Below are 26,767 nucleotides of genomic sequence, written 5' to 3'. Positions count from 1 at the left end.
GTAAAATATCTCCAAAAGATCAATTTCTAAGAGTGAGAAATACTTTGGAGCTATAAAAAGTGGAAGGGTTTAATAATGACCTAAAACTTAATCTGAGATTTTTCTTAAGAAGTTAAATCTACTTTTGTATTGGCAATGCCTGTTAACAGATATATATGTTAACAAATACATAATGTTGTCATGTATGAATTTAGCTACGTATGTTTTGTGTCATTAGTTACTTTTCTTACAAATTCCTCTTTGTATTCATATACGTATGTTTTGGTTATAAACTGAGCGACACCATTACCTGATACCAGCTTTTGATCCCTAAAGTATGTATAGAATATGCTTAGTAGATGTGCTGTTATTGAAGTGATTTTTCTTAAAACATTGTTTTCTGTATTTGAGGAAGCCTTCAGTTAGTTTAAACATTTGTTTTTCCTCTATTTTTTTAAATGAAATAAGCTGGTTATTGTTACAAACAATTTGAGCCCTTCTATTATTTGCATCAATATTTAATTATTTTAAATTTGAAATATTTGAATTTCCACCACTGTTCAGAATCACATCTAAAAAAATTGCTTTACAAGCCTGTGCCTTGGTCCATGCTTCATGTTGGTCCTTGCTAGTGTTCCCCATCACTGAAGAGCCCCTTCAGTCTTTGCATGTGCAAATGCACATTGAGAAGTATCAGAAGCTATGCTGATGGTATAAAACTGTCCTTATGTGGAAGACTTGCTGATATTTTTTTATTATTATTATTATTTTTCTTTTTGAAGACTGAAATGGATGATTCAGAGTACATGTATGAGCTCTTCTCTGTTATTATACATAAAGGTGGCTGCTATGGAGGACACTATCATGTTTATATCAAAGATGTGGATGAATTAGGAAACTGGCAATTACAAGTAAGTGCTAAAGGTTTCTTTTTCTTGCTCTATCATTTTTTTCAAAAAAGTATTAAGAGAATGAAACAGACATCCAAGTTAATATTTTAGTGAGACGTTTGGCCTTTTACCTCCTTGAGGAGGTTAGTTTTTGGCAGTATACTATCTCTTCAGGTTGGAAACTCGCAGGATTTTGGAGCAAAGTTTATATTTCTGACCTTCTGAACATTACTGTTGTTGCAGGCTGTTGTATTACTACTGCCTGTTGTATGGCATGTGCACAGATAGTCAGAGTGTGGGTGTGTATACAGTCCGGTCAGAGTGCAAGCTGCTTGAGCTCTGTTGTAGCAATCTTTGAGTGTGTCTTTGCCACGTGTTGTGTGTCATATGATGAACTGGATGTTTTTTGTACAGCATCCAGATGCCTATGTAAAGAGGCTGCAGAAACAATCCTGTGTAAAACACTATGCACAGCCTGCTCAAAAACATGCATTCAGAGGATTTCCTTTACACTTCTAAAGTGCACATGCTGTTGGTAGTACTGACTGGAAAACTGCTGGCTGCGTTTGAAGTGTTTGTGAATCTATTATTTTTCTTCTACAGGAAGATGAGGATAGGCTAACTGAACATAAGGCTTTAAGAGAGAATGAAAATGCCAAAGAAACAGAAAATCCACTGGCAGTGTTGAAAGGGATTTTATCAGAGGTATGGTATGTAAAGAGTTTATTGCTTCTATTTTGATATTAAGGAACCCAGAAGAAGGGGTGAAGTATGCAAGAGGCAGGCTTTAGTACACAGAACTCTTCTGAGCTTATTGTGAAGCACATAAAGCTTGTAACTTAACCTAACTTCAATACAAATAGTGACTATTCATAGCAAAAAAGCCATTTTTGGAGTATTTCTGAAGTTGCTTGCTCAAGCTGTTACAGAAGGTAATGTTAAATTGGATTACTAACAAATAGGAATTATTTAATCACTTCAAAATTACCTACTTTTTGTTGATTCTTTTGCAGTGTAGCCTGTCATCCTACTTTTTATTTTCTCTTTAGGAAGAATCTAAACAAATTCCTGTGGATCTATTAGGGCAGAAGCTACTAGAGAAAAAAAAGGTGTCCTGGAATAAGAAATACCGAAAACAATATGGAGCATTACGAAAGGTAATATGTATGTTAGTTTTTTATTATTAAGATAACTTTATATTCCTACTGAATAGTCAATAGGATGGTAGATGAAAACGTTGGCACTTTGACTAGCAAGATAATCCGTGTATAAGTGGTTAGTGAGACAAATCAGTAGACTGGGGAACAGAGAAAAGATTCTCTGAATGTATCATCTGCTTGAAAGCATGCATCTTTTTTCCGTCTATATTTTTGGCCTAAAAAATAACCAGCTTTGCCTATTACACCTTTTTTCACTTGCGGATGAAGCTGCAACAAAACTACTGCCACTTGAACATAAAAGCACTGATGAGAATTACAAAAGAAACACAGTAACTCTTCACAGTTGTAACAGAAATAAGTGAAATAAGCTTTGTTTAGGAAAAAAAAGACCCTTTCTGGTTGTTCAGAGCATGTCTGTAAAATTAACCCTTGAAATAAAGTCCTGTATTTATCCAGTTGGTTGCTGTATTTTCTTATGCTTTAAGAAAAATACTTCTGCATTTGTGCTATGGATATGTGGAAAATCCTTTTTTTTTTTTAAGTAAGAGCAACCATGCAGGTTTCAAAACTAAGTATTTAAAAGTAGTTGTAAAATTTGAATATGAGTCTTCCACAGGGGTAGATGTTTTTCTGACTTTGACAGAGAACTGATAGAAACAAGTTCTGGGTAAACCAATATTAACAATTTCAAAGTTTCAGTGTTATTGTGAACGCTACTAAAAGTGACTTTTCACAAGTGCCAAATTTATTTCAAAACCACATGGGACAGTGCAGAACTGAAATAACTGTAAATTAGTTCACATGTTTTGAGCTATCAAATGAGACTTTGATTATGACTAAAACTGTAATTCAGATCTTTGTTTGTTTTTTTGTCTTTGTTGGAATGGATTTCCACAAATGAAAGTTTGTCTATGAATTGAGGACAAATCAGGTCATGTAGTTAATATAGTCTGCTATATTTAATCCAGAGCATCTTCCTTTATTAAATGTTCTTTCTTGTACTTGCTTTCATTGTAGTATTTGCAAAATCATCCTCAGATATTTCAGTTTAGTCCTGACAAAAATAAGGTTGGCCTAAAGGAAAAATACAAGCTTCCATTTCAGTCAGATTCTCAAGGACTTGATCTCCAAAGCCCTTCTCAGAAAAATGATATCCAGTGGAATTTAGAAAAAACGTCTACAAGGCTAAGGGACATTTCTGTTGGTTGCCATTGGTTTGATCTGAATGATTCGAAAGTCCAACCGATCAAGGAGGAGGATATTGAGCAACAATTTCAGGGTAAAGAGAGTGCCTACATGCTGTTTTATCGAAAGTCGCAGTTGAAAAGACCTCCTGAAGGTATGCACAACTCATCTTTATGTTCTGGGGCTTTCCTTCATTGGCACTTTTTGTGGAGGGTGAAGGCAGTTGAGCATTTCTGTCCTTACAAAACTTTCTAGTGCTAATTGGAAAAAAGGCTTGACTCAAGATACAAAGAGCTCCAAGGAGCTAATGAACAGTTAATTGATTATAGCTGACACTAACTTTTTTCTCATACGCTTCACAAATACTGGCAGAATATCTTCTACTTAAATAAGTTCTTGCTAAAGGCATTCATGTATCTGTTTCCCCTTAGGGAAAGATAGATGTGAACATGGAAGAATTAAAAATGCTTGTTTGACTGTTGTATCATTTGCAATTTAATTTACTCCATTAAGAAAGAGTGCAATGTTATTTTCAATGATTACAGTAATGTTTCATCTCACTTCTCTTGTTTACCAAAGCACATTTTAAGCAGTTGAGGCCAAACTAGCCTATATTATTTGTTGCAGCTCGAGGAAATCCAAGGTACCAAATTCCCGAACATCTTCTGAATGAAGTGAATGCTGCTAATACTGAGCTGCAAAAAAAGAGGTACATTAATGTAACTGTATAAATCTCTTAAACAGCATTCTTAATCTGTAGATCTCAGAATTGATTTAAAATTAAAGAAAGTCATTGAACAGATGTGGAATAAGATACTAAAATGAGTCAATACAATAGAGGTTAATCAATACAATCTGTACATCCAGTTTCTGTCTTGTATTGATCCCCTACCTCCCTGTTAGAGGCCTACCTACTCATTCTGCAAAATTTCAGAGGGAATTTACTTAGTTTCAAATTGTACCAGTTTTTCATGGAAAAGTGCAATTCTGGAAGGAGAATGGAATACGTTATCTAAATTACATTTATAGAGGGAGTTCTCCACTGGGAGGAGGGGGAATGGCTTGCTTTCCTGTGAAACAACAGATAAATGGTATCCTTTGCCTGAAACATGAAAAAAAAAAAGCTGGTGAAAAGCTGGTGGTATCTAGGTTGGTAGAAAATTTTCCTTCTTGTGAGGAACACACAGAGCTGATGATGTGCCTGAATGCCAGTTAAGCTGTCAAAATGTAGACACGTGCAAGAGATGGAAGTCTTGTGTAATACCCTTCTTCTGTGGAAACTTCATTCCTTTTAAGTGACATTTGCTGCTACACTTAGCTTCTTGCTAATAGAACCGAATATAGTTATAAAGGGGGAAGGCATGGCTGTGTCTGTCCTGGTAGTTTTCCAGGAATTTTCTTTTTTTCTGTTTGTGTTTCAAGAGGACTGTTCTGGAACACAGTCTGGAGATGAAAAAACAAAACAAACAAAAATGCTATAGTCTCCCCATCCCTAAAGATAAAGTTCTTGTCCTGTTTAGAAAGGTTGAAGCAAGGTGTAGGAACAAGCCCTATAACTGTGTTCTGTGTATGTGGAGTAGGTCTATGCTTGCTCTGTATTATATGTACTATATATATACATATATGGCATTTTTGAGCACCTCTGCGTATTCCTTAATAGAGGAGAGAATGTGACACTGAATTTAGTCATGAGATTATCAGTTACATGACAGTTGCCCAGAAGCATCTCTGAAATAAGTTAGCCGTTTGTCAGTATTAAACTCACCATTTCATTATTGTGTTTTTCTTTCAAAGAGCGGAATGTGACTCAGCAAACAATGGTATTGATTTACATCTCCATTTGAGCTCGTGTTACAAATTTGACAATGGAGCTTTGCATCCTTCACTTACTTGGAAAGAGAGTGTTCTGGATCTGACTATTGACAGAAGAAAAACTCTAGGAGATCTTCGACAGTCAATATTCCAGGTATTTACCGTGCTGAATGAACTCAAACACTTTAATTTTAATTGAGATACAGCTGCTTTCTATGTATGTATTTATGCCACAATTTTTATTTCAATGAGAAATTTTTAACAGTAAATGTAATTTCAGGAGGCTCAAAGCTATATGGATTTTCACAGAAGGAAACATTCCTACGTGGTCAACTTTTGATGTATTGATGAAGCTTTTGATAGATGAAGCTTGAATTAATTAGACTTTAAAGTTCATAAGCTAATTATTTGTATTTGGGCAGCCACTTTGCAAAACTTCAGACTTATCGTTAACATTTTAGTTTGTGACATGTATTTGTGTTTTCAAGGAGCTGGCTGGCCTTAACAAGAAATGCTTAGAGTTTAAGAAATAAGTAAATTAAGCTTAAGATTTCTTTTAATTAAGTATTGAAAGTGGTGTCTTTGTATTTACTACATTAAAGGAATGGGACAATTTGTAAAATACTTTTTGTTGACATCTGTGATAAAACCACAGAATGGTTTGGGCTGGAAGGGACCTTAAAGACCGTTTAGTTCCAGCCCCCCTGCCATGGGGCAGGGACACCTCCTGCTCATGAGATTGTTCAAAGCCCAACCCAACCTGATGTTGAAAATGTAAATTGAAGCTAACTTGCTCTCTGAAAACATCATTTGCTTATGTTGTACAACTTTCAGTTAGCATCCAGTTGAAACTGTTTTAGTCTGGTGACTAGTGTAAAAGCACAAGTCCTAAAAAGCTTGTGTGTTTTCTGTGCCACTAGTTTAGTAGAAAGAAGTAGCAGCGACCTGTTAAGTGCCAAAATGAGCTTGGTGTAGCTAGTCTGTAACAGCTTTCAGCAAAGTTGTAATTTTGAGTGGTATGAGTTACTGCTTGTTGAAGTCGTGTTTTTTTTTCCTTACCAATTAGATATTGGAATCTTGGGAAGGAGACATGATTCTCAGTAATGCCAAACCTTTGCCAGCAGGACTGCATCTTTACGAGATTCTTGATGGTAAGACTACCACGTACAGGGGTTCTGTGTTATTTGTTTGGTGTATTTATTGAAGACACTGAGAATTTCTTATGTAAAACATCTTGGAGAAGTATATTTGCTGACAAAAAGATAATGGCTTCTATTTTGACTTTGATTTGCTTATGAGTATTTGTTCCCATAATAATTACCTAATAGGTAGAGGAGATGACAGAGAGGAACCAGGGTGATACTAAAAAAAAAATTTAGTTTAGGCTTAAGCTGAAGTAGGAATTGTGCAAAGGTAAATGATTACATAAGAAGAACATTAACTTCAACATAAAAATTCGTATTTTAAAACCATGTGTTCCATCTCCAGCTTTGCATTATTATGTAATTCTAGGTGTAAGTCTTCACAAATCTACTCAGTTATTTTTAGATTTTTACAAGATTTATGGTCTGCTTAAGAAAATAAGAGTTCTTTCAGAACATAGCCCAACTTTTAAAATATTGACATCAAAATTCAGATGCACTCAGCTGTCAGTATTGCTTCAGATCTCAGTATGGTTCTTTAAATGACAGTCTTTAAAAAAAATCTGCATCTGGCTTATGGTAGGAAGGTAAAATAAATTGCAGTGTGGATGTTAGTATTTCAAAGAATATGCATGGAACACATTGTATGTAAGTCACTTGTTAAGTCCAGCTTTTTTATTTTAAATCTATTGATTCGCTGTTAAAGCTTATCTAGATAATCCTGACCAAGTAGCTTTATCAAGTGCTAGTGTGAGCCTTGATTTGTAAGGGAAATGGAATTGAAACCTTTGCGCTTTGACCATCTTAACTGTGTACCTACTCCTGTTGCCCTTGCTACTTGAGTGAACCCTAACTTACCCCCTGTAAATTCTGATCACACAGCAGCTTTTGTAGTGGTGGACTTGAGCCAGAGTAGAATGTGCCAGCATATAGCAGTTACCAGCTGACCCTGTGTGTCTGTTTTTTGGGGGAGAAGAACTTGATGACTTCATCTTTTTAGGAGATGAGCTGACACTGGACTGCTTTGGGCTGGTTGATGGAGCAGACATTTTTGTGTGGAATGGGAAAGAGGTAAATGAAAACCAAATATTTCTTCTCAGTTCCCAAGAGATAAGATATAGTCTCTAGACATGTTTTTGGAAGCTTCAGACTATTTTGCAGCTGTGCTACTGACATGCTAACATTGGCTTGGAGGACACCCCTTCAGCCTCATCTAGAATACAGTATTTTTACAATTTGTCACTGTTAACCTTCTGTGTGATGTACAGTGTGGTTCTTGGTAGAACTGTACAGAATGCAGAATGTGATACGGTCAGATTAATAGGTGCCTGTAGGTATCCAATGCCAGTTACACTGGAGTATAATCGTGAGAAGATCTGGTGCCTCTTGGTAGGAGATCAGTTGATAGTAATGTGATAACTTATGCCCTGTGGTGAACCATTCACCTATTTTTGTGTATGGTCTCCCTGAAATGCTATGCTTCTTTTGGGTCCCCTCAATATCCAGGCTTCTGCTTAACTTTCAAATGCATGTTTCAGTGATTACATAACACAGCAAAAATTTGCCCTCCATCTCTATTATGGAATAAAATATTGCTTTAAACAGATTTTTGCTGTAAAAGTATACATTTGTTCTCTGATTTATCAAGGAAAAACAAAAACAACCTTCCAGTAACAGAGTTCTTATCTTTGTTGTAGTTTTGATGTGGTCTTCAATGCTCCAGCTTCTTACACAATCAAATTGCTTTCAGCAAGTAATTATATTCTTGGCCTGGGTAACAAATCAGAAAGCACAGACTTAAAAATCTAATTCTCTTCACCTGCCTCAGTCATGCTAATTTTTTTAATATTCTGAGGGGTTAAAGTCAGCTATTCATAATTTGGTGGAGACTGATTTTTCCATCCACTATTTACCCCGTTACTGTTACCAACATTATTTACTATACATGCAGACATGGAACAGACCTTAGCAGTATGCTTTCCTGTCCCAATACGTTTGAGTTACTCTCGTTGTTTGTTCAGTAGGCATTTGGTCAAAAATGGCTTATTTCTAATGAGAGAAGTTCCACCTTTTTGCTTCAATAATTTTACTGTTGTCACTTATTGCTGTATAGTATAGCTGTTTACAGAAATGTGCATTATTGATCTCTACATAATCTATGCATTCCTTACTTCAGGTTGGTGGCACAAAGGTGATGACAGGCCCTGATCATGAACCTGTGATCATAAACGTTCTTCGCTTGGCAGAGTATAATGAAGGAGGGAAGGGTCAACACTTCACAGAATCGCAGCACATCTTTCCATGCAGCACTAAACTGGAGGATCTGCACAGGGCCTTAGCACCGTCAGGAGGAATCATTTTAAAGAATGGCTCAGGACCTGAAAGAGAAGGCAAGAACTGGGAAGTTCTTGAAGAACATATGAAGGAAACGATCAGAAGTGTTGGTCTGACAGATGGATGTTCAGTACTAATCTTAGACAGCCATGACCAGAGGTAACCATTTTGATTTTAAGTATGTTTACTCAAAAAAGCAGTTGTGGCAAAATCTGTTCAGTTAAAATTATGCTAGATGTGTGTGTGTGTATATATGTTTATATATACATTACTCAAATTAATTTTCATTTTGTGACCTTTTAAATTCAAGGTAATGTAGTCTTACATTTTTGGGATCAGACTCTTACCAGCTGTTAGATATTTTGCTCATAAAGTGCAGATGCAGTCACATCCTTTGACTTACACTTCTAATAGGAAACACCTAATGAGAACAAATTGTGCCCAGTATGCTGGCACATTTTTGGAGTAACTTGAATTTCTAAGCCTTGAGTTTTGTGGTTCTCTGAGAGACTTGGTGGAATGAGAGAACTGTGCAGTATCAGAAGAGTATGCAACTCAGCTGAATCTCCCAAGTTGAATCTAAAGTTGCCAGGGGCAAGTTTCTGGTCTCATTTCCCTTCCAAGTGTATAGTCCTGAGGGTAGGTTCCTGTTTTTAGAGATGTGTATATGTGCTTGTTATATAAATTCTAACTTCCTAGCTGAAACAGTTCTGAAAAATTGCAACTACATTGGTGAGAGAGTTCTTCTCAAAGAGCTGTTTCTCTGTTTGTGTAGTAGCAGACACATCGTCTCAAAGTCTGGTTATTACTTGGTATGCTTTTTAAAATATTTTTTCCAGAAGGCTTAGATCCAGCCTCACAAAGTGACTTCGACTCTGAGTGCCTTCAAAAGCTCTATTTCCATTGAAAGACAGTTACCAAAACAGTTTTTCCTGGTTTACTCAATAGCCAGCCGAGTGGTGCCTGGATTCTGCCTGAGGCTATCATTATTAATGACCTAGGCATTTTTGATTTATTTGAGAGCTTTGGTATTTAGCAATCTAGCCCAGATAATACAAAGTTCTGCTGTCTTTGACTATATTTGTACTGCTCATTTTTACAGCTTTGTGAACATTTCAAGTGGCAATTTGACTGCTTTTACATACGACATCAGCTGGCTCCAAGTTAAAAACTTCTGCGGAATGGAAGATGAACAGAAACACGTTAAAATTACTGCCACTATTGAAACAGTAAGAAGTCTGATTGTTCAGCCATTTAAGACAGGCTATTTCCCTGAGATGTTTGGCCAGTGCAGTTGGGCAGGTTAATGAGGACTGGTTTTAGCATTTGAACTGAAGTTTCTGTGGGGGAAATAGTGTGCAGCTTGGAGTTAAAGTTACTGGAATATTTTGATGTTATGTATTAAGACCATAATGCTGGTAACTTAATACAGTGCAGTCTACACTAGTGTCTTTGTGTGAAACAGTTTTCTTTTTGGACCATCCTGTAAGCGTATTGAGGCCATGCCAGTAACAAAACCTGAAAGAGGAAGAAAATACTATTTCTTCCTTTCAAAACAGGATAAGAAAGAAATGCTGTTTTTGCCAAGGGGTGGATTTCTCTGATACCTTTTCTGCTTTTTAAGTTATTTCCTGTTACAGAACGTACTGCTTGCAAAATGAATATTTGCAAAATATTAGTCTTTTGATAAATTCAAAAGTTAAATACTATTTTCTTTTCTTTGGAATACTTTCTGTAAGAAAAACTTCCCCAAATATGTTGCATGTAATAAATATACAGATATCATATTTCTGTGTGATAGTATTAAATAAATGTTTTCTTAGTTGTGTATAATGTTAGCAAGAATAAGAACATAACTGGGATGCATTTCAACTGAAGGCTGCCTTTTGTGGACTGGCATTTGAACAGCAGATATATTGGCTTTTTTGTATTGGAGGTGTTAATAGTGCTTTCTTTTTAGGTGATGTCAGATATCAAAATGAAAGCAATACAGGAGCTTCAACTAGACGAAGAGCTAGGTAAGTGTTCAACTGCTTTACTTACAGATCTGATAACATTAGAATTTCAGAGAATGACAAGACTGGCGGAGGTGGGGAGGGACCCCTGGGTCCATCTGTCCCAACCCCGCTCCAGCAGGGACACCCCGAGCAGGGTGCCCAGCCCCATGTCCCGTCGCCTCCTAAAGCTCTCCAAGAAAAAAGTCTTTGGAAACACTTGGCCAGTTTCATATTTTACTCATACTCGTTGTGGCTAACAGGTGGCTTCAAAGAGAAAGTAATCTTTCACTGAAAGTATAAAAACTTGTTCATGAAGTCCCTAGGAATTCACTCCTTTTGATGTAATATCTCCAGAGGAAGGTCTCTAGGATAAACCTGTTGTTGTCATTAATCTGAAATATGTTAACCATCTAAATTTCTGATCCAAACTTCTTATTTGAATTATTTAATATATCAACCTCTCTTCTGCACCCCTTTTTGTTACAGCAAGTGACAGTTGTCTTAGACCTGTTAGTGGAAATGGGAAACTTCTTTCTCCAGGTAAATTTATTTACTTATTTTGGTATAATTCTTTAAGAAATTAAATTGGGAGACTTGAAGTGATGTGTGTAATACTACTGTCACTGTATAACTCTGCTCCTGATGGCCAACGTTCAGTAGAATAGAAACTCAAGCTTTATTTTCACTGTTGCTGGGGCAGTAGCGAGAGGCTATAGATCAGCTTTGCACTTGTTGGAAAATATTTTCTCTATTTTTACTATTTTACTGATAACACTGCTAAAGCAAAGTACAACCAGGAGGCCGAAGAGATTAATTCTGCTCTACTCAGCGTTTGTCAGACAACGTCTGGAGTGTGGCATCCGTTTTGGGACCTCCCGAGTATGAGAAAGAAGCCCTAACAAACTAGAGCCAGTCTGCAGGAAAGCATCCAGGATGGTTTGGGAACTGGAACATGAGAGGAAGGAAGCTGTTTTTTTCAGCCTGAAGAGGAGGTTCGGGGGAAATAATTGTCATTTTTTAACTCCTCAGTGTGGACCTGTAGAGGAGGCAGAGTCTGATTCTTCCCAAAGTTGGATGAAAGGATCAGAGGCAACAGACACAAATTACAGCAAGGGAAATTCCCACAGGGTGTGGTAGCAGGGGGAAAGGGAATTTACACTGAGTGGTCAAACATTAGGCGTGGGGCCCAGAGGTGCATGGGTTAGCCATCCTTGGAAGTGTTCAGAGCTTCACTGGTAAAACCTCATCAGAGCTGGTCCTGCTTTGAGCAGGGGTTTGAGCCAGATAACCTACAAATGTCTGTTCCATCCTAAAGTCTTCTGTCACCCCATACAAGGGTGTACAAGGGGCGGTGGGGAGAAACCTTTATACAGATTTGCCCTAGTCATAGAAGGTTTACGGATTTAATGTAAACACTGTGGAAAATAAGCTCCCTAAATGTCACTGAACGTTTTTATCTTTTTCTAAAGAGCAGCACAATAGAATGGATGTTTTTAGAAATGGCAGCTTATGATGTCTTCCTTATTTTCTTTTCCCGGAAGTGCCTGAGGATTATACTGTCAAGGAAGCAGAACTGAAAATGGGAAGCTTGCTCGGGCTGTGTCGTGGAAAAGCTCCAACTTCCACACAGGTATAAAAGGGCTGGGACTGAAAAGGGACTAGAGCGGTTTTATGCTTTTCAATATTTCACGTGGTCCTCTTTGTACTTCTACAATGGTTGTAGTGGTAATCAGTATGGGGGAAAAATGCTTACTAATATCAAGAATTATATGTATTATCAGGAAGGTTCATGTCACATCTCAAGTGCTGAATGCCAAGAGCCTGTACACACTAACAGTTAATATAGCTCATTTGACTAATTGTAAATCACTTATTATAATTGATCTGTTTGCAGTTTTCCATGTTTGCTCTCATGTGCATATGAGCAAAAGAGCATAAAGAAAAGGGAGGTAATACTATATTTGATATCTGCAAGTTGTAAACATGGGGGGGGCTGTATATTTCTGATGATCAAAGTGCCAGAATAGGGCTTAAGCTAGCAGGTTTTCTCTCTCATTTGCAGCAGGCAAAGCACATGTACAGCTGCTTAATGAAGCTCCACTGATGGCCATAACTCAATTGCATGTGCTCCTCTGTTCTCTGTAGTTGCAGTGCTGTTTGACTGATGGCAACAGTGCAATAGCTGGTACTTCATGCAATAACTGCATGCATTGGGAAGAGTTTTCTCTCAGTATTTCGGTACTTAAATATGTATTCTAAACAGTTTATACTTGCCTTTTTAGCTCTTCTTATATTTTATTATTGGGCACGACCAACATATGGGCCCTGAGATGGAGATAGTTGTGGAAGAGACTGCCTCTGTGAAAGAAGTAAGTCTAGATGCTCTTAAAAGCTTATGTCATGCTTGGGTCAGGTCTGCTGCTTGTAGAGAACCTTGTTTTGTACCTGTGCCACTTCAGCTTGCCAGGAGGCATCGCATCAAAGGAAGTGTTTCAACTTGCCTTGAGCTTTCACCAAGTAGTAAAGAGACATCATATTTCCTTTGGATGAATGTAGTCTCACTACTTCATGCGTGGCTAGCCACTCCTTTTATAAACAACAATACTCAGAATGAGATGTAATCATGGCAGAGACTGCCACAGTTAAATTTTTGTATGTGGTAGCTTTTATTTTTCTCAATACTAGGTTAATCTTTGGACTAAATGATCTTAGAGGTCTTTTACAACCTGAATGATTCTATATGCATGCTTTTGAGTTGTGCTGTGCAATTAGGCTTTAAAAAACAGGTCTGCAAGTTGGACTCTGATAGCATTGCTCAAAGAGGATAAGGCAGCTTTTAATGATAATTATGGCCAAGTCCAGGTGAGACAGAATGCAGTGTATGAGGATGGTGCAGTGTCTTTGGGAATGTGTATTCAGAAAGTTGTTCTAATGTGCTTGACAGTCAAAACAGAAAAATCCAGAAAGATGCAGCGAGCACCGTAACTCTGTATCTTGGACCAGTCGATCAGACTCAATAGTTGCATGGGTTGTGGAGGATGGTAGGCTGTATATGGACTGGAAAGAGTTTGGAATTAAGACAGTCATCTTACATTACTTCTGGAGAACAAGAGCTAGTGAGGGTTACTGGATTAAAGGCATGTTGCTACAGTCAGTTTTGCTACAAACATTTCTTCTGTAGTTTATCAAACTCTGAATGGACAACTGTGCACAGAGTGAGGGAAGCAGTCCTCAGTACTACAGATCCCTCTTTCTGGTACAGACTGCTGATATCTAGAAGTAGTGGAAAGTGAGTTTTGCAGGTTTTATTTCTAAAAGGTGCATTTTTGAGCTCAGTGGCAGAACTTCTTTTAGTGAATCAACAAACTGACAGCACAGACTTCTTTTAACTGTGTGTACTCACCTGACAGTAAACTTCCTACAGGAGAAAAATTCCCTATTTAAAGGGTATAATATCTAGCTCAAATGCACCATGTCTACGTAACTATATTGCTTTTAGGAGTTGAACAGGAATCAGTCACTCTGTTTCTGTGTCTTAGAAATTTTTAGTGTAGATTTGCTGAAAACTTTATTTTCCAACCTATGAATTGAGAATGTGAAATCTCAACTTATGTTTTTCTTTTTTTCCAGTGTCTAAATTTAATGCTAGAAAAATCTGGATTATCAGGTTAGTTGTGTTGTTGTTTAATAATGCATTTTTCAGGCTTCTAAGACAGGTCTTGGTACCCTAAAACTTAATTTGTTACAATGATTTGTGTCATTGTAATGTGAGGAGGGGAGAGGAAAGAATTATGAACTTATAGTTTTGCTCTGATAAAAGCTGGTTGTGCAGCTTCCAGCTTTATATTTAATTGCAGTATGGCAAAACCCACAGTTTCTGGAATGTACAGTTGGGTGCACATACAGGTAGAGGTGTTTGGCTGTTTTGACATCTGTTTCATTGGAAACCACTGCATGTGATGAACATTTAAAGAAAAAAGCCTTTTTAGGTCACTTGGCAAAAACAAGTTGTTCAAAATGAGATCACAGTTTGGTCACTGTTTGGGAATCTGAGTGGTAGGAGTTCCTGTTACTGACCATTTTTATGAGGATTAAGGAAGAGAGAGAGATAGCACTTGCATCACACGTGAATTTCCTGGCTGAATGTCTTTGTGTTGATGCTGATGTGGAGGAAGAAGCACAGACCAGATTTACTTCTAAATATTCATTAAATGCTGAATTTGTTTTATGGTGGACTGATGGCAGCATGTTGAGCCATACTCCATAAAAAATGTTCACCTGAAACACGTTACTATCAGAATACACATTGAGTAGCCCAAGATAAAATTAAGTATTGTGTTCTTGTTTACATGTACATATGGGTGGAGTACATAATGATGTCTTAAATACAAGCTTAACCTTTTTTATTTCCCTGTGGTATAGGTTTACTGCCAAGAAACAGTGATTCTGTTTTCATTGCTTTCTTTTTATATTACTGCTTTTGGAAAATTAAATTTGGCCTTGTGTAGAGCTTTGTGATCTGACTTCTCTCAAAGAAAGGTCAGGCTTCACTGAATTTTGATGTTGTTTAAAAAGATTGCAAAGTAGTCCTTTCTCCACATAAATTATTGATGAGATTCCTTATGTGCTTAGTTTAGTTGTGAAAATCAAATTTTGTACTCTGCAAAAAAAAAGTGCATTTTCATCTGTTATGTTTTAATCAAATTAAAAAGTTTAGTTGTATTTCTTCCTTCTGTACTTGATGCTTTATGCATAGGTGCTAAATCTAAAGTCTCATAGTTTCTGAACGATACCATCTTTTTATCCTCCACTGTGAAGTCTCCTGGAAATCCAGAAGATAAACAGTTTGGAAGGGGAAGTTGGATTTTCTTTATAGTATAGTTTTTACTTTAAGGAGCCTGTTATTGATTTAAATGGTATAATGAATTGAGAAGTTCATCAGCAATTCACACACAGTATTTCCAAATTTTTCCCCCCTCAGCATTTTATTTTATGTACAGTTTTATTTGTTTTAATGTTTTTTGGCTAAGCATTGTCAATGCACTTGCTTTGCTTTCTTCTTAAACTAGGGAAATTAAGCAGGTAGGTGAGGAAGCGGGCATTTATAAAAAAAAAAAAAAAAAAAAAAAAACTTCCAAACAGCAAAGTGTATTTCTAGGATTTGAGGAAGGATGTGAAGGTGGTACACGATTCAGTTTGTCAGAGATGTTTGTGTTTTTTATTGGGAGAGGGGGGGGGCAAAAAAATAAGAGCAACAAACCTTTCTAGATGTCTTAATTGTAGTAGTAGTTGTGTGTTTTTTCTTCCATGAAACAGTATTGTTGGCTAATTAGTTTTCCATGTGTGTTTTTGTTCTTTGGTAGGTGACAGCTGGCATTTGAGAAGGATTGACTGGTGCTATGAAGCAGGGGAAGCATTAAGTCAGGAAGTAAGAGGATCCTATTTTTGACTTGAATCACATGATCATTTTGACTTGAAACACACAATAGTGTCTGTTTCATTTTTCTTTAGAGACTTTCCCAAAGAGAACTGCTATAAAGTAAATATGTGGTGTTTTTGTGTGCTACTTTACTCAGCACAGTGTTCTGTTTTAACAAGGCCTTATAAAGGCATTTTAACAATAGGTTGAAATGGAAATCTTACACACCTGGCTCCTATTTTCAGGGATTATTTTTAAGCCATATCCACATAGTTTTTCCTAAAGTCTAAGATTAGCATGTGTTAAGCACACTACAAACAAGCATGAGGTGTTAATTGGTAAGAGGTGCGAAGGTAATGTGCAGCTCGGCAGGATGCACTGGAAGGGCTCTTGCAGTGCAGACTCCTGTAGATGTAGTAGTTGTGTCCTGCTGCAAAGTTGTCTCCAAGTGGTGGATGTGGAAAAACAAAACCTTTGGCATACATTGCATAAAAAAAGATAAATCATAATTTAGAAAACAAAGCACAAGAACATGTAGACTTACAAGTGTACTATCTTTCTCTTCCTGCAGAATGCCACTCTGAAGGAACTTAATGTTTGTAGAGGAGATACTTTGGTTATAACTGAAGGAAAGCTTCCACCAAAGGTAAAAATAAACAAATTATGTCCGTTAGTCAGGTGACTGTATCTCGATACTTGAATATGAAAGTAATTTATTCTCTTATTCTAGAATTTTTCAGCTGAAATATTTTTAGTCAGAAGTAATGAATAATGCTTGGTAGTTTTACAGCTCTTTTTATTTAAATCATTATTTATAATATTCTTAATTTGTCTATATTCTTTAGACTTTTGTAGTAAAAATTGCCCGTTGCAGCAGCTTTGTCTAGAAGTGTGTCAAGGTTAACAAATCTGGAAGAAATCAGTATTTCTGGAATGCAAGATTCTTGTGAAGGCACAATTCTTATGCTACTATTTCCTCATAAAATCATAAAAAAAAAAAAAGGAATTTGTGTTCCTTTTTAAGGTCAGATTTTGTACTGATGATTGTGCTTGAAAATGGAGGGCCCTGCTGGGAAATCCTCATCAGCAATGGCCATGGAAGGTTTCTGCACAAGCAAACCTCAAGTGATAAAGGGCATTGTAAGTTGAGACAGGAGGCTAAAAGACTGCAAGAAGCACTGGGCATATAGTAGAGATCTCAGCAATTTTATGGTGAATAAAGCTTCTTCAAGGAAAAACAGATACTTCTAATATAGTTGTTGGGAGGACAAAAATGTAGGATAAGAGTAACAGTGCAGTGGGTGGTAATAGACCAGTTCAGAGCTGCATCTAAAGAGAAGAAATAAAGCCTATATCCTACTCAGAAAATGAGGGAAACATCCACTTACCTGCTTCCAGACAGGACGGGACACTAAGAAAGGAGCAGGTAAGAAAATCAGGAGCATTTCTGAACTGGCAAAACAATGTTGCTAAATGAATACAGCTTCCTCTGGTAAGGTCATATTTATGTCTGGATCTCCAGACAAATGTCAGTCACTTGAGAATGTAATGTTAGATGCCATATGGCAGAGCAGGATGGTGATAGCATGTGATACGAGGCTGTCTTTTTTTTTTTCACTGAGTAGTCCCTGTAAAAAGAATGCCAATATCTTTACAAAAACTCAGACTTGAACAAGTTTTTTTTCCTTCTTCACCAGAGGAAGGTAAAATTTTTAATTTGCATTGGAACACATGGGCTGACTGGTATTTTCGGTTCATTTTTCAGGGCTTTCTGAAAATTCCCATCTGGTGGTTCAAGCCTTCAAGCCATATGAAACATAAAGAAAATGGACAAGACCAAGTGAATGGGTTAACCTGCAGGATGGACGATTTGCAGGTGTCTCCTGCAGGAGGTGAGCTTGATCAGTTTTTGAAAGGAATCATATTGCCTGTGATAACAATGAGGCCTTTTGGTCAAAAATCTAAATTTTAATCCGAACCTTTAAAATCCTCCTGAAACCTGTAAGTAACTGTACAAGTTTCAGTAAGCTGATGGTGAAAGGAGCCACATAATAGACAGATGCAATTTTTTATTAGACCAAGAATGCTGCATGGGACTGTTCATGTTTCTTGGCTATATTTGGTCAAAGACAAAGATTTTCACTAGATTTTGAAGCCTGGGCTGTTTACCTGCCAGCAAATAAAATTGCTTCTCCATACTTAAGGCAGTGGCAGTATTATAAGGCATCAACTCAAAGAGCATGCATTTGATTGGCTTCAAATGTCAGATTCTTGATATCACATTTATCTCACTTCAAGCTAAATTGATTTTGGAGAATCTGGAGAATGACTAAATTTTACATTTACATACAGGATTGAAAAGGAAGGAGAAAAGCAACTGGGGAAAACAACAAATTGGAAAAGGAAAACTAACCGATTTTCCTCTCTATAGTAAGAGTAAAGTTCTTCCTTTGCTACTAAGCTGTGTTGTGGAAGTTTAGATTTTTTTTCAATTTTTCCTCCTTTTCTCTTAAGCTTTGTCAGTCTGACTTTCTTCTGTGTCGAGTCCAGTAGCGTAGATAAGAACAGTTTTAATTTTCCTTGCAAGACACTCTGCATTTCAGAGTCATAACCACTAATTAATACTATTTGCAGACTTGAGTAGGTTTCTTAAACTACCATAAAAAAAACTTAGGTCAGATCTTTAAGTGAAATCTCACCTACAAGTGACCCATCTCTTAGGACAATGGACAATGTCATACTCACTTTACTGTTGTTTGTCTTCCTCCCTCTTCCCTTCCTGCTTCCATCTAAAGACTCACCAGAATGCATCCAAACAGACATGGATCTGTGTTACGCTGGCAGTATAGAAATAGCAGGCGAAGCCACTTTGGAAGATCTGAAGATGCAGGTTAGATGCTCTCCTGTGTTGGAAATGTACAGCAACACTGTGATTAATTGAGCTATATTAATACATATTTTTTATTTCCTTTTCCCTTGTCTCTAGTATGTTCTGATATGGCATTTGCTTATATGCCATGTTCAGTGGTAAGTACCAAGAGGCAGTTTGAGCATGTAGCTCAGATAATTCCTTAGTATGTTCCCTGCAGTTGCCATTCTACCTCTCATGCGTCCTGGGCTGCAAAAGCCTTTCTTGCACTTCATCTGGAACTTTGGCTTGCAGCCCTATTTTTATTTCACAATGTACAAATTATTCATGACAAGAACACATATACAAGCACTCCCCAAAAGCCACTTTTCATTTCCACATTGTTCTTGTTTTAGTTTTCTGCGTGTTTTTTTGTATGTTGAATCTAATGGATTAAAAAATCGCTTTAGATGCACAGAAGGTCACGTTTGTCATTCACGGAAGTATAGCTTAGTTTCTTTAGCCAGAAACTAAGATGCCTTTTAATGCTTTTTTTAACCAGAAAAATAAAAGTTTAATACACTTCTGAAGGGGAAAAAAAAACTATCATAAGACTCTTCTATTATTTAGCCAGTTGGTCGTTCTGCTTAACAGCATGGGAAAGGATATTTCTCTAGTTTCTGATCCATACCAGTATTTGCCATTTTGGGTATGACTTCAGTTTCACAGTCTCATCCAAACTGCTGCTATGCAAAACTGCCCATTTGCATCTTATGAACAAGATTTGTCCTAGCATGGAAACAGCATTGTGTCCTCCATAAGGGTTTAAAGAAGCTTTTTACGGCACTTGATCATGGCAATGATTTTGTCAGCCTCATTCCCTCCCAGTTATAGAAATTTTGGTTGGGAAAAAATAAAAAAAAATAAAAAAATACTTTAGAAACTTAGGATAAATTGAGAAGTGTTGGGAGGGAGTGAAGGTCAACTCGCTTTGAGGTCATAAAGCAAATAAGTTGATCCTGCTCACTACCTGTGAGTCACAAGCTGGAATAAATCTAAATACTTTGCCCTGTGTCTAATTGCTTCAGTATAGCATTGAGAATCAATCATTTTCTTTCCAAGCAGAATGGCTGCTGAAGTTATTGAAGAAATGTTTGTTTTTTCAGGCTATGACTTTACCATGCCGTCAGGAGCACGTTGTCCCACTGCCCACATTTCTCAGAGCCTGGACAGTGGAAAGTAAGCGCCCAGGCAAGCTTTTACGACACAACAAGCAGCAACTCAAGTAGGTTTCTTATTGAACACTGAAGTAGTATTGCAACAGACTGACTGAATTGTGAGATGGATTGGTGGAGAGATAAAATCGGCTCAGCCAAATAAAACCCATTTCTGGTTATTTCAAGTTTTTGCTCAACATAATTTTCAACTCAAGTGGTATGGAATGGGCAAGTGTGAACATAAGTAGATCATATCACACTTGTTATGCTAAGCTTTATTTTGTATTTTTAAATGCAGTTTTGGCAGTTTTCTGAGTTTTTTTTGTTCCAATAGCCTCTTGTTTTGGTTCAGATCAGCATGGATCCTACTTGACTAGAAGCGTGATTTTTTTCTACTTGTGAATTTAGAATACATGACCGAAAAATGTGTATAATCTTTGTTTTGTTTTCAGTGAATATAAGCTGGGTGCCAGAGTGGCAATCTGCATAGAACCTTTGCAAAAAGAAGAAAACTTGGGGTAAGTCTTGAAAATACTTATTTCTTACTGCCGTGTGTTTGAGATGCGACTTAATCTAGCAGCTTTTTACTTAAATACTTTCAGTCAAGATTACAGCTGTCACTATGCTTGAATGCTTTGGGGCTTATTTTTTATTTTCCTCTGGTAGAGCTGTTGCCTAAAAATAAGGGAGGGTGGGAGGCAGTGAAAACTAGTTATTCTGGATTCTAAAAGCATGATTCACAGGAGTGGTTTATTTTCTTTCTTGTGACAGCCCACATGAATTGCTGCTTCGAGTACAGATGGGCATACCAGGGGAGAGGGACTACTATGACTCCGTGGATTTGGTGTGGGATATCTCCAAAGAATGCACTACCTGGTCACTGAGGCAAAGAGTGGCTTCTCACTACTGTCTCCCTGTAGATAAAATTGAAATAGCCAAATACTTCCCTGAAAAATTTGAGTGGCTGCCAATATCTAGCTGGGTAAGATCTGGAATGACAGAATCCAACAGTTGTTTTGAGAAATGTATGTGTTGGTTTGTGCTGCAGTTCTTCAGCATGCATATTTGAATGCACATCTTTATCTTCCTGAAACATGAATGTGAGGTAAATTTGGTGGAAGTGGTTTATTTCTTCAAGGGTCTGTTAGGTCTTCATTAAATTATAGCTAAGACATTAGGATTTTTGATTACACTACAAGTCATCGGAACTTGCAATTCTGCCAAGTTCCCCCAAAAGACTTTTATGTGGTTAAGAGAGTGTGGTTGGCACAGGATAAATCTGTAGTTTATTCAAGGTTTTTCATGTACTACTGAATTTGCTTGTATAGGTTGAGAAACATTACTTAGTTGCAGTTCATAAGTATGGGTGTTATGCAAATCTATATTTTGATTTTTTCAATCTATTGCTGTCGCAATTAGTTAACGGAAATGACAGACTTCTGTAGAAGTAGCAGAATCAGAGTATTTCTTCTCTTCACTATACAAGAGGTCCTTTGGCTGAGAGTTGTCCCTGATCACGAATTGTCATTTACTTTATACAGGTGGGCTGCAAGAGATTGTGTGGAAGAAGAAAGAAATAAGTATTTTTTTTATGAGGAAGCAGCAGAAAAACAAAATGACTCTAATTTTCATGACAATAAGACTCTGATTGTGTAAGAGTAGCTAGTGGGGACCCTACACCTTTAGGGACTGCCAGAAAATGTCAATTTAAGCAAATTTCTGAAATCAGCTGTGTATGAATGTTCTACTTTGATTTTTATACAGACTCAGCAAATTTCAAAGAGAAAACGGAAGAAAAAACAGGAGAGTTTACAGTCAGCGCCTTATCACCTGAAAGATGGAGATATCATTGGGGTGAAGGTAAATTAACGTGGCTTTAATTGTTGCCCAAGGATTAGGTTCAGACACTGTCCCCTCTGCAGTAAATCAAATTCTTTCTGGTTTTCCTGTATCCTGCTACATCGGTATGTAAGTTCTAACATAAGAATTTAGACAGTACATAGTGTGGAGGGGGGAATCTTGTTAGTACTGATATGTTGGGTTTTTTCTTCCTGTTCTTAACCAGTCATGGAAGTTTCATGCTTTCCCCCCCTTATGTCCTGCTACTGGCACTAGAGGGCACACCTTAAAGGTTCTTGTGCAGTGCTCTCTTAGCAAGTGTAAGACAGTCAGTTTCTGCTCTATGCTTGAACACTATCCAGAAGAAACTGAGCTTTTCTTGCCCTCATTTTGTTTTTTCAACTCAGAATAAAATCCAAGAACAATGCCTGTTAAAAACATATCCTAAACTTAAATCCATTACATTTCCCAAAGAATTACTACAGATCCATTTAAGTACTTAAAATAAATAAGTTACCAATTCAGAGTTCAATATACTTCTATGTAATAAAACTTACGTAGGAGACCTCTGAAAGAACATACTTGCTGAATTGTCAGACAGTGTGCTAGAGCTCTGGTGTCCTATTCTGATGTATCAGAGTATTGAGAAAATTTTCTGATTAAGGCCAATTCAGAGGAGCTGAAGATTTTTTTTTGCCTTTTTTAATCATCTGCATTTAACTTGAAATCCATTGCTGTAGAATTAGACAAAATGCTTTAAATTTATTGTTTAAACTGATCGATATGTAGGGAATAGTTTTGGTAGATGGAATTTATATGCTAATATACTCAATCTCTTTTGACAACAGAATCTTCTCCTTGATGACAGTAAGGACTTCAGCACAGTGAGAGATGATCTTGGAAAGGAGAAACAAAGGCAGCTTGCATTAGAAAAAAAGAAAAGGTATTGAATATTTACTTCTACTTTTGTTCAGAAATGTGAAAGCTGTTCTTTACAGTCTAGTCTTTCAGAGTAGCTTATTACATGGATAATTTGTTGGGACAGTGCTAGCTGTTGCAGTGTACAATTTTAGTAGTGCCAAAAGAAGCACTCAGATAATTCAAACTTCTGGCTTTAAGTGCCACGTTCCTACCTTAGTTTTTTTTTTTTCTTGCAATACACTGGACAGTTTGACTCTGCCTCTGGAGATGAAAAATGAACTCCTTTGCTGCACTGGCCATGCAGAGGTCATAAGTGGGAACTGGCAGTATCATTCTTAACAATTTAGTGGAAATTGGGTTTCCAGTCCTGCTGTCTCATTCTGCTTTAGGTGCTAGGGCTCATACTAATTTCAGGCATCTTAATTTTTTTAACAGTCGGCAAGCTGAACGCTTACAGGACCATGTTTTGTCTGAGGAAAAACTGAATATTAAGCAACGTAAACCAGAAGTAGCTCTTTCTATCAACGTGGGAGTTTTCAGATAGCACAGGAGATGCTTTGCTGATGAGAACCTACTACTGATGTACTGAATTGGAGTACCTCAACTGGACCAGCAAGAGGGATGCTTGTTCTCAAAGCGTCTTCAAGAATCACCGAGACAAACTGGATATAGGATTCAGGATAACTGATTTTCTTCTAATCTCTCTTGGAAGTGCTTTTGCATCCCTTTGTCAATGTGGTACTTATTCTCAGGCTAGGTAAATGCACTTTATTCATGAGAAAAATGAATAATATATTGTATTACCCTTTGACTTTTTATAATCACCCTAAATGCTCTTTTTTGTCAGATGCTGATGTCTTGCACCATCACTACGAAGTTTGCTTCCTTTTTTTAATGCAGTCATAAACATATCTTTCTAGAAGTTATTTTTCCATCTCTGATCACTGAAGTTACTAGCAATACCAGAGCTTACTTCTGTCTGTTTATATATAAACCTAAATCTGTAGTAACTCGAGTCCGATTTCAGGAATGAAGGAAATGTGGAAGTCTCTGGACAAAGGGTAGTAAACTGACTAAGAAAGGATTAAGTTCAGAATTTGTCAAGCTCTTAAACCTGAAGGCCCTTTCTGATACAAAACAGTAGTGCAGTAGCCCTACATTTTAAAGTTGCTGGTGTTTTTTGTTGCTCACAAGCTTCGTTAAACAAAAAGATAGAAGAACTGGGCAGACCTGTTGTTTGGTCTTGTATTACCTGAGCGTACTCAGGAAAAAGGCTAATATTTATTACACTCGAGGAAAAAGAAAATGTTTCTCTTGGAGTCAGACGGTTGATTTACAGCCTCCACAACAGAAGGGCATGTAGGCAGCCCACTAACAGCTGAACTCAGTATCAAAGGTTCTTAAATGTTAAGTGGAATGTTTACCAAATACTTGTAAGATTGGATCTCAAGATTGAGAGTGCCTGTAATTACCTAATGAGAGACCATGTTTTCTTACCCCTGAAGCTGGGAATCAGGGTTTACTAAAAGTTGATGTTTTAGCATCTTCGGGTAAACTTTTCTAATGCTTATAATACTTAAGCTGTGTTCCCCCACTGCACATGCCTATTCATTACCTAATTTCCCATCAGGTTCAAAATTTTCTTTGGCTTAAATTGTCACTACTAGTTGTACTCAAACTCTTAATAGAATTAACTGTTTATAATCAAATTCTAAGCATACTATGAATGATAAGGTGAACATGGAATAGTGGAAGATAACACAAGCATTTCCATGCAGCAGTAAAATGCTGATGGCATGTAACGTGTTTGCCTTTTGCTGCTGGGAACCTGTGCAAATTGATTGTATCAAATGGAGTCTGCTATTAAACACACTACACAGCCTTGTTGAACTGCACAAATGTTTGGAAATGTTTTGAAATGAGCAAAGCAACTTTTAAAAACAACTGTTCAACATAGCCTGAAGTATCCTGAGTGAACAAAATACAAGTAATTTTTGGATGCTACTGTATTTAATCTGTTTCACGTATGGAGAAGATTTTGTAGAAGATGCAAGTACAGCAGACTACTAAAATTTTGACTAATGTGAGAAAATTCACTGACTTACCTTTTGTAAATCAGTAATATTCTGGTATTTTTGACAATTTTAATACAAACTGACACTATAAACAAAAGGGAAGAAAAGTCAAAAGTACCTCATCTTGAAGCATGTGATTAGTCTTTAATTCTTTTGATAGGTTTAAAAATTCAGCAGTTTCTGTGCTTTCTTATGATGTTTCAATCAAGGGGGTATTTTAATTTCCTAACTCTTTTGGTCATAGGTAGGCTTTACTTGAATCTTGAACTCTTGGAATCCTAGTTGTATAGATTATTTTTTTGACTGAGTTGAGAGCAACCAATTTCTTTCTCTCCAACTCAGCTTGCTGTATCCAACTTATTTTGTGAAACCTTCTTCCCTGTCAGCAAGTCATCTTGTGAGCCAAGGTTTACCAAAACTATGGCACATGCTGATTAGTAAGGTAAAGGAGAAAGCTTTTTTTATTTGCAAGTCGTTCCATTGCATTGCACTTACTGTGCTGTCACTTTATTTCCTACAGTTCCATGCTGGACAGCTGTATTGGGCTTAACCTTCCCAACTACTTCTTAGTAACTCTAGTCTCTTCCTGAAAACATGAGGTTTGGAGAAATTTAAATATGAATTACAAGGACTAACGGGGGGGGGGGATTCTAGTATGTGCCTTTGAAGTGTAATGTAGCAGCTTCTGCACTGAACCAGTATTGAATTATTTCTAATGTTGGCTTAAAATGCTTTTTTTGTTAAAGCTATTGTGGATCATTCCACAATGAGAGTTCATTAAAAGCAGGGTGGGGAGAGGGACTACCTTTTTAAAATGGAGCCTTTGTGATTCCACAGTTTGTGATGGTTATATTCCAAAGCCTGGAAAAGCTTTTGTCTTTATTTTTCAAGTGTTCTTCACAAAATAAAGAGTGATTTATAGATATCTATTTGATTTGTCTGTATATGTTTCACTGATATGTTTGGGAATGGCATGAATTATTTTCTAACACTTTTAAGCTTAAATTTTCAAATCTCTTTGGAAGCCTGCATTCTGATCGCTGTGCAAAAAGTTTCCCCAACCCAGCTGGGGTTGCAGTGTGAAAAGCCCTGTGTTCAGCTGCGGGATTAGGATTTTGGTGCAAGTTGGTGGTTTTAACTTATGTTTCCTCCTTTTTCAGAAAGTATGTTTCAGAGCTTACACTAACTGGGAGTTGGAACAACATGTGTGTGCGCACAGATGTATTAATCTGATCTAATTTTAAAGAGAAGTAGCATAAATCATCCAGAGGACAGTGGATCTGCACAGAGTAAGAAAGATATTGCTGAAGAATAGTTGTCTTGGGTAGCTGATCCTGGTAAAGTCCTTGTAAAAGAATGTGCTCAACTTGAGGGATCTTATTATGGGAACGCTTTTCTTTTTTTCCCTTTTTCTCAGAATTCACTCCAGTGTGCTGAAGTGATTACAGAACAGGAGGAAGTGGACAGTTTAAAAAGCCATCTCATTCTCTCTTTAATTCTCCCTCAGAAGCCGCTGAACTGAGCCATGGCATTGTGAAGGGTATTACAGGTAATTACAGGTACAAGGAAGACGAAGGGTAGCACGGGGGTGTGTAGCTGGGACAGGTGAGTGAGGCAGCCAAGGGAGGCTATAGTTGGAGGAAGCTGCTCAATTCTGGGACTTGCTGGCTGGTTTTGCTGTTTGCCCAGCAAAGCAAACAAACTTAAAAAAAAAAAAAAAATCCCAGCAAGGGGTGCTGGGAGTGCCCTCTAGTGTGGTTAGTTGGAGTTTGGGGATTTTACCAGCACTTCTTTTTAATTACAGGCAAATTCCATCTTCAGCCCTTGCCATATCCAAGGCCCCTCTACAAGATGAGTAATAGTATCAAGCTGAGTTTGCAAGCAAGCTTAGAGAAACCAAAACGAGGGAGCTCCCAGCCCTGGAGCCAGTATCTAGAAAGCTAACAACT

General features: G+C 37.2%; 1 protein-coding gene across 9 annotated transcripts in view; it reads left to right on the top strand.

The window, feature by feature from the left end:
- Positions 1 to 26,760, top strand: part of USP40 (ubiquitin specific peptidase 40) — a gene marked incomplete at its 3' end in the record, with an annotated part of 36,125 nt that extends 9,365 nt beyond the window's left edge. For 2 of the 9 annotated variants that reach the window (XM_083841366.1, XM_083841365.1), the window contains exons 8-33: positions 762 to 890; positions 1,473 to 1,574; positions 1,919 to 2,026; positions 3,047 to 3,368; positions 3,842 to 3,923; positions 5,009 to 5,180; positions 6,093 to 6,177; positions 7,169 to 7,239; positions 8,345 to 8,661; positions 9,605 to 9,731; positions 10,463 to 10,520; positions 10,986 to 11,039; positions 12,041 to 12,129; positions 12,782 to 12,868; positions 14,130 to 14,166; positions 15,863 to 15,927; positions 16,490 to 16,564; positions 17,684 to 17,810; positions 18,271 to 18,348; positions 18,714 to 18,808; positions 19,933 to 20,051; positions 20,436 to 20,501; positions 20,755 to 20,965; positions 21,748 to 21,843; positions 22,671 to 22,765; positions 23,179 to 25,743. In XM_083841366.1, coding sequence (XP_083697492.1) covers positions 762 to 890; positions 1,473 to 1,574; positions 1,919 to 2,026; positions 3,047 to 3,368; positions 3,842 to 3,923; positions 5,009 to 5,180; positions 6,093 to 6,177; positions 7,169 to 7,239; positions 8,345 to 8,661; positions 9,605 to 9,731; positions 10,463 to 10,520; positions 10,986 to 11,039; positions 12,041 to 12,129; positions 12,782 to 12,868; positions 14,130 to 14,166; positions 15,863 to 15,927; positions 16,490 to 16,564; positions 17,684 to 17,810; positions 18,271 to 18,348; positions 18,714 to 18,808; positions 19,933 to 20,051; positions 20,436 to 20,501; positions 20,755 to 20,965; positions 21,748 to 21,843; positions 22,671 to 22,765; positions 23,179 to 23,287 — 2,976 coding nt within the window. Of the gene's footprint in view, positions 1 to 761; positions 891 to 1,472; positions 1,575 to 1,918; positions 2,027 to 3,046; positions 3,369 to 3,841; positions 3,924 to 5,008; positions 5,181 to 6,092; positions 6,178 to 7,168; positions 7,240 to 8,344; positions 8,662 to 9,604; positions 9,732 to 10,462; positions 10,521 to 10,985; positions 11,040 to 12,040; positions 12,130 to 12,781; positions 12,869 to 14,129; positions 14,167 to 15,862; positions 15,928 to 16,489; positions 16,565 to 17,683; positions 17,811 to 18,270; positions 18,349 to 18,713; positions 18,809 to 18,904; positions 18,946 to 19,932; positions 20,052 to 20,435; positions 20,506 to 20,754; positions 20,966 to 21,747; positions 21,844 to 22,670; positions 22,766 to 23,178; positions 25,744 to 25,978; positions 26,108 to 26,235; positions 26,368 to 26,622 lie in introns of those variants that run through there. The other 7 variants (XR_014585897.1, XR_014585898.1, XR_014585899.1 and 4 more) reach the window with 7 other exon arrangements.
- Between the last annotated feature and the right edge of the window lie 7 nt (positions 26,761 to 26,767).

The sequence above is a fragment of the Anser anser genome (genome assembly GCF_964211835.1).
Source record: "Anser anser genome assembly, chromosome: 6".
In the NCBI taxonomy this organism is placed as follows: Eukaryota; Metazoa; Chordata; class Aves; order Anseriformes; family Anatidae; genus Anser; species Anser anser.
Note: the sequence above shows the minus strand (reverse complement) of the source record. Positions and strands in the feature narration are given on the sequence as shown.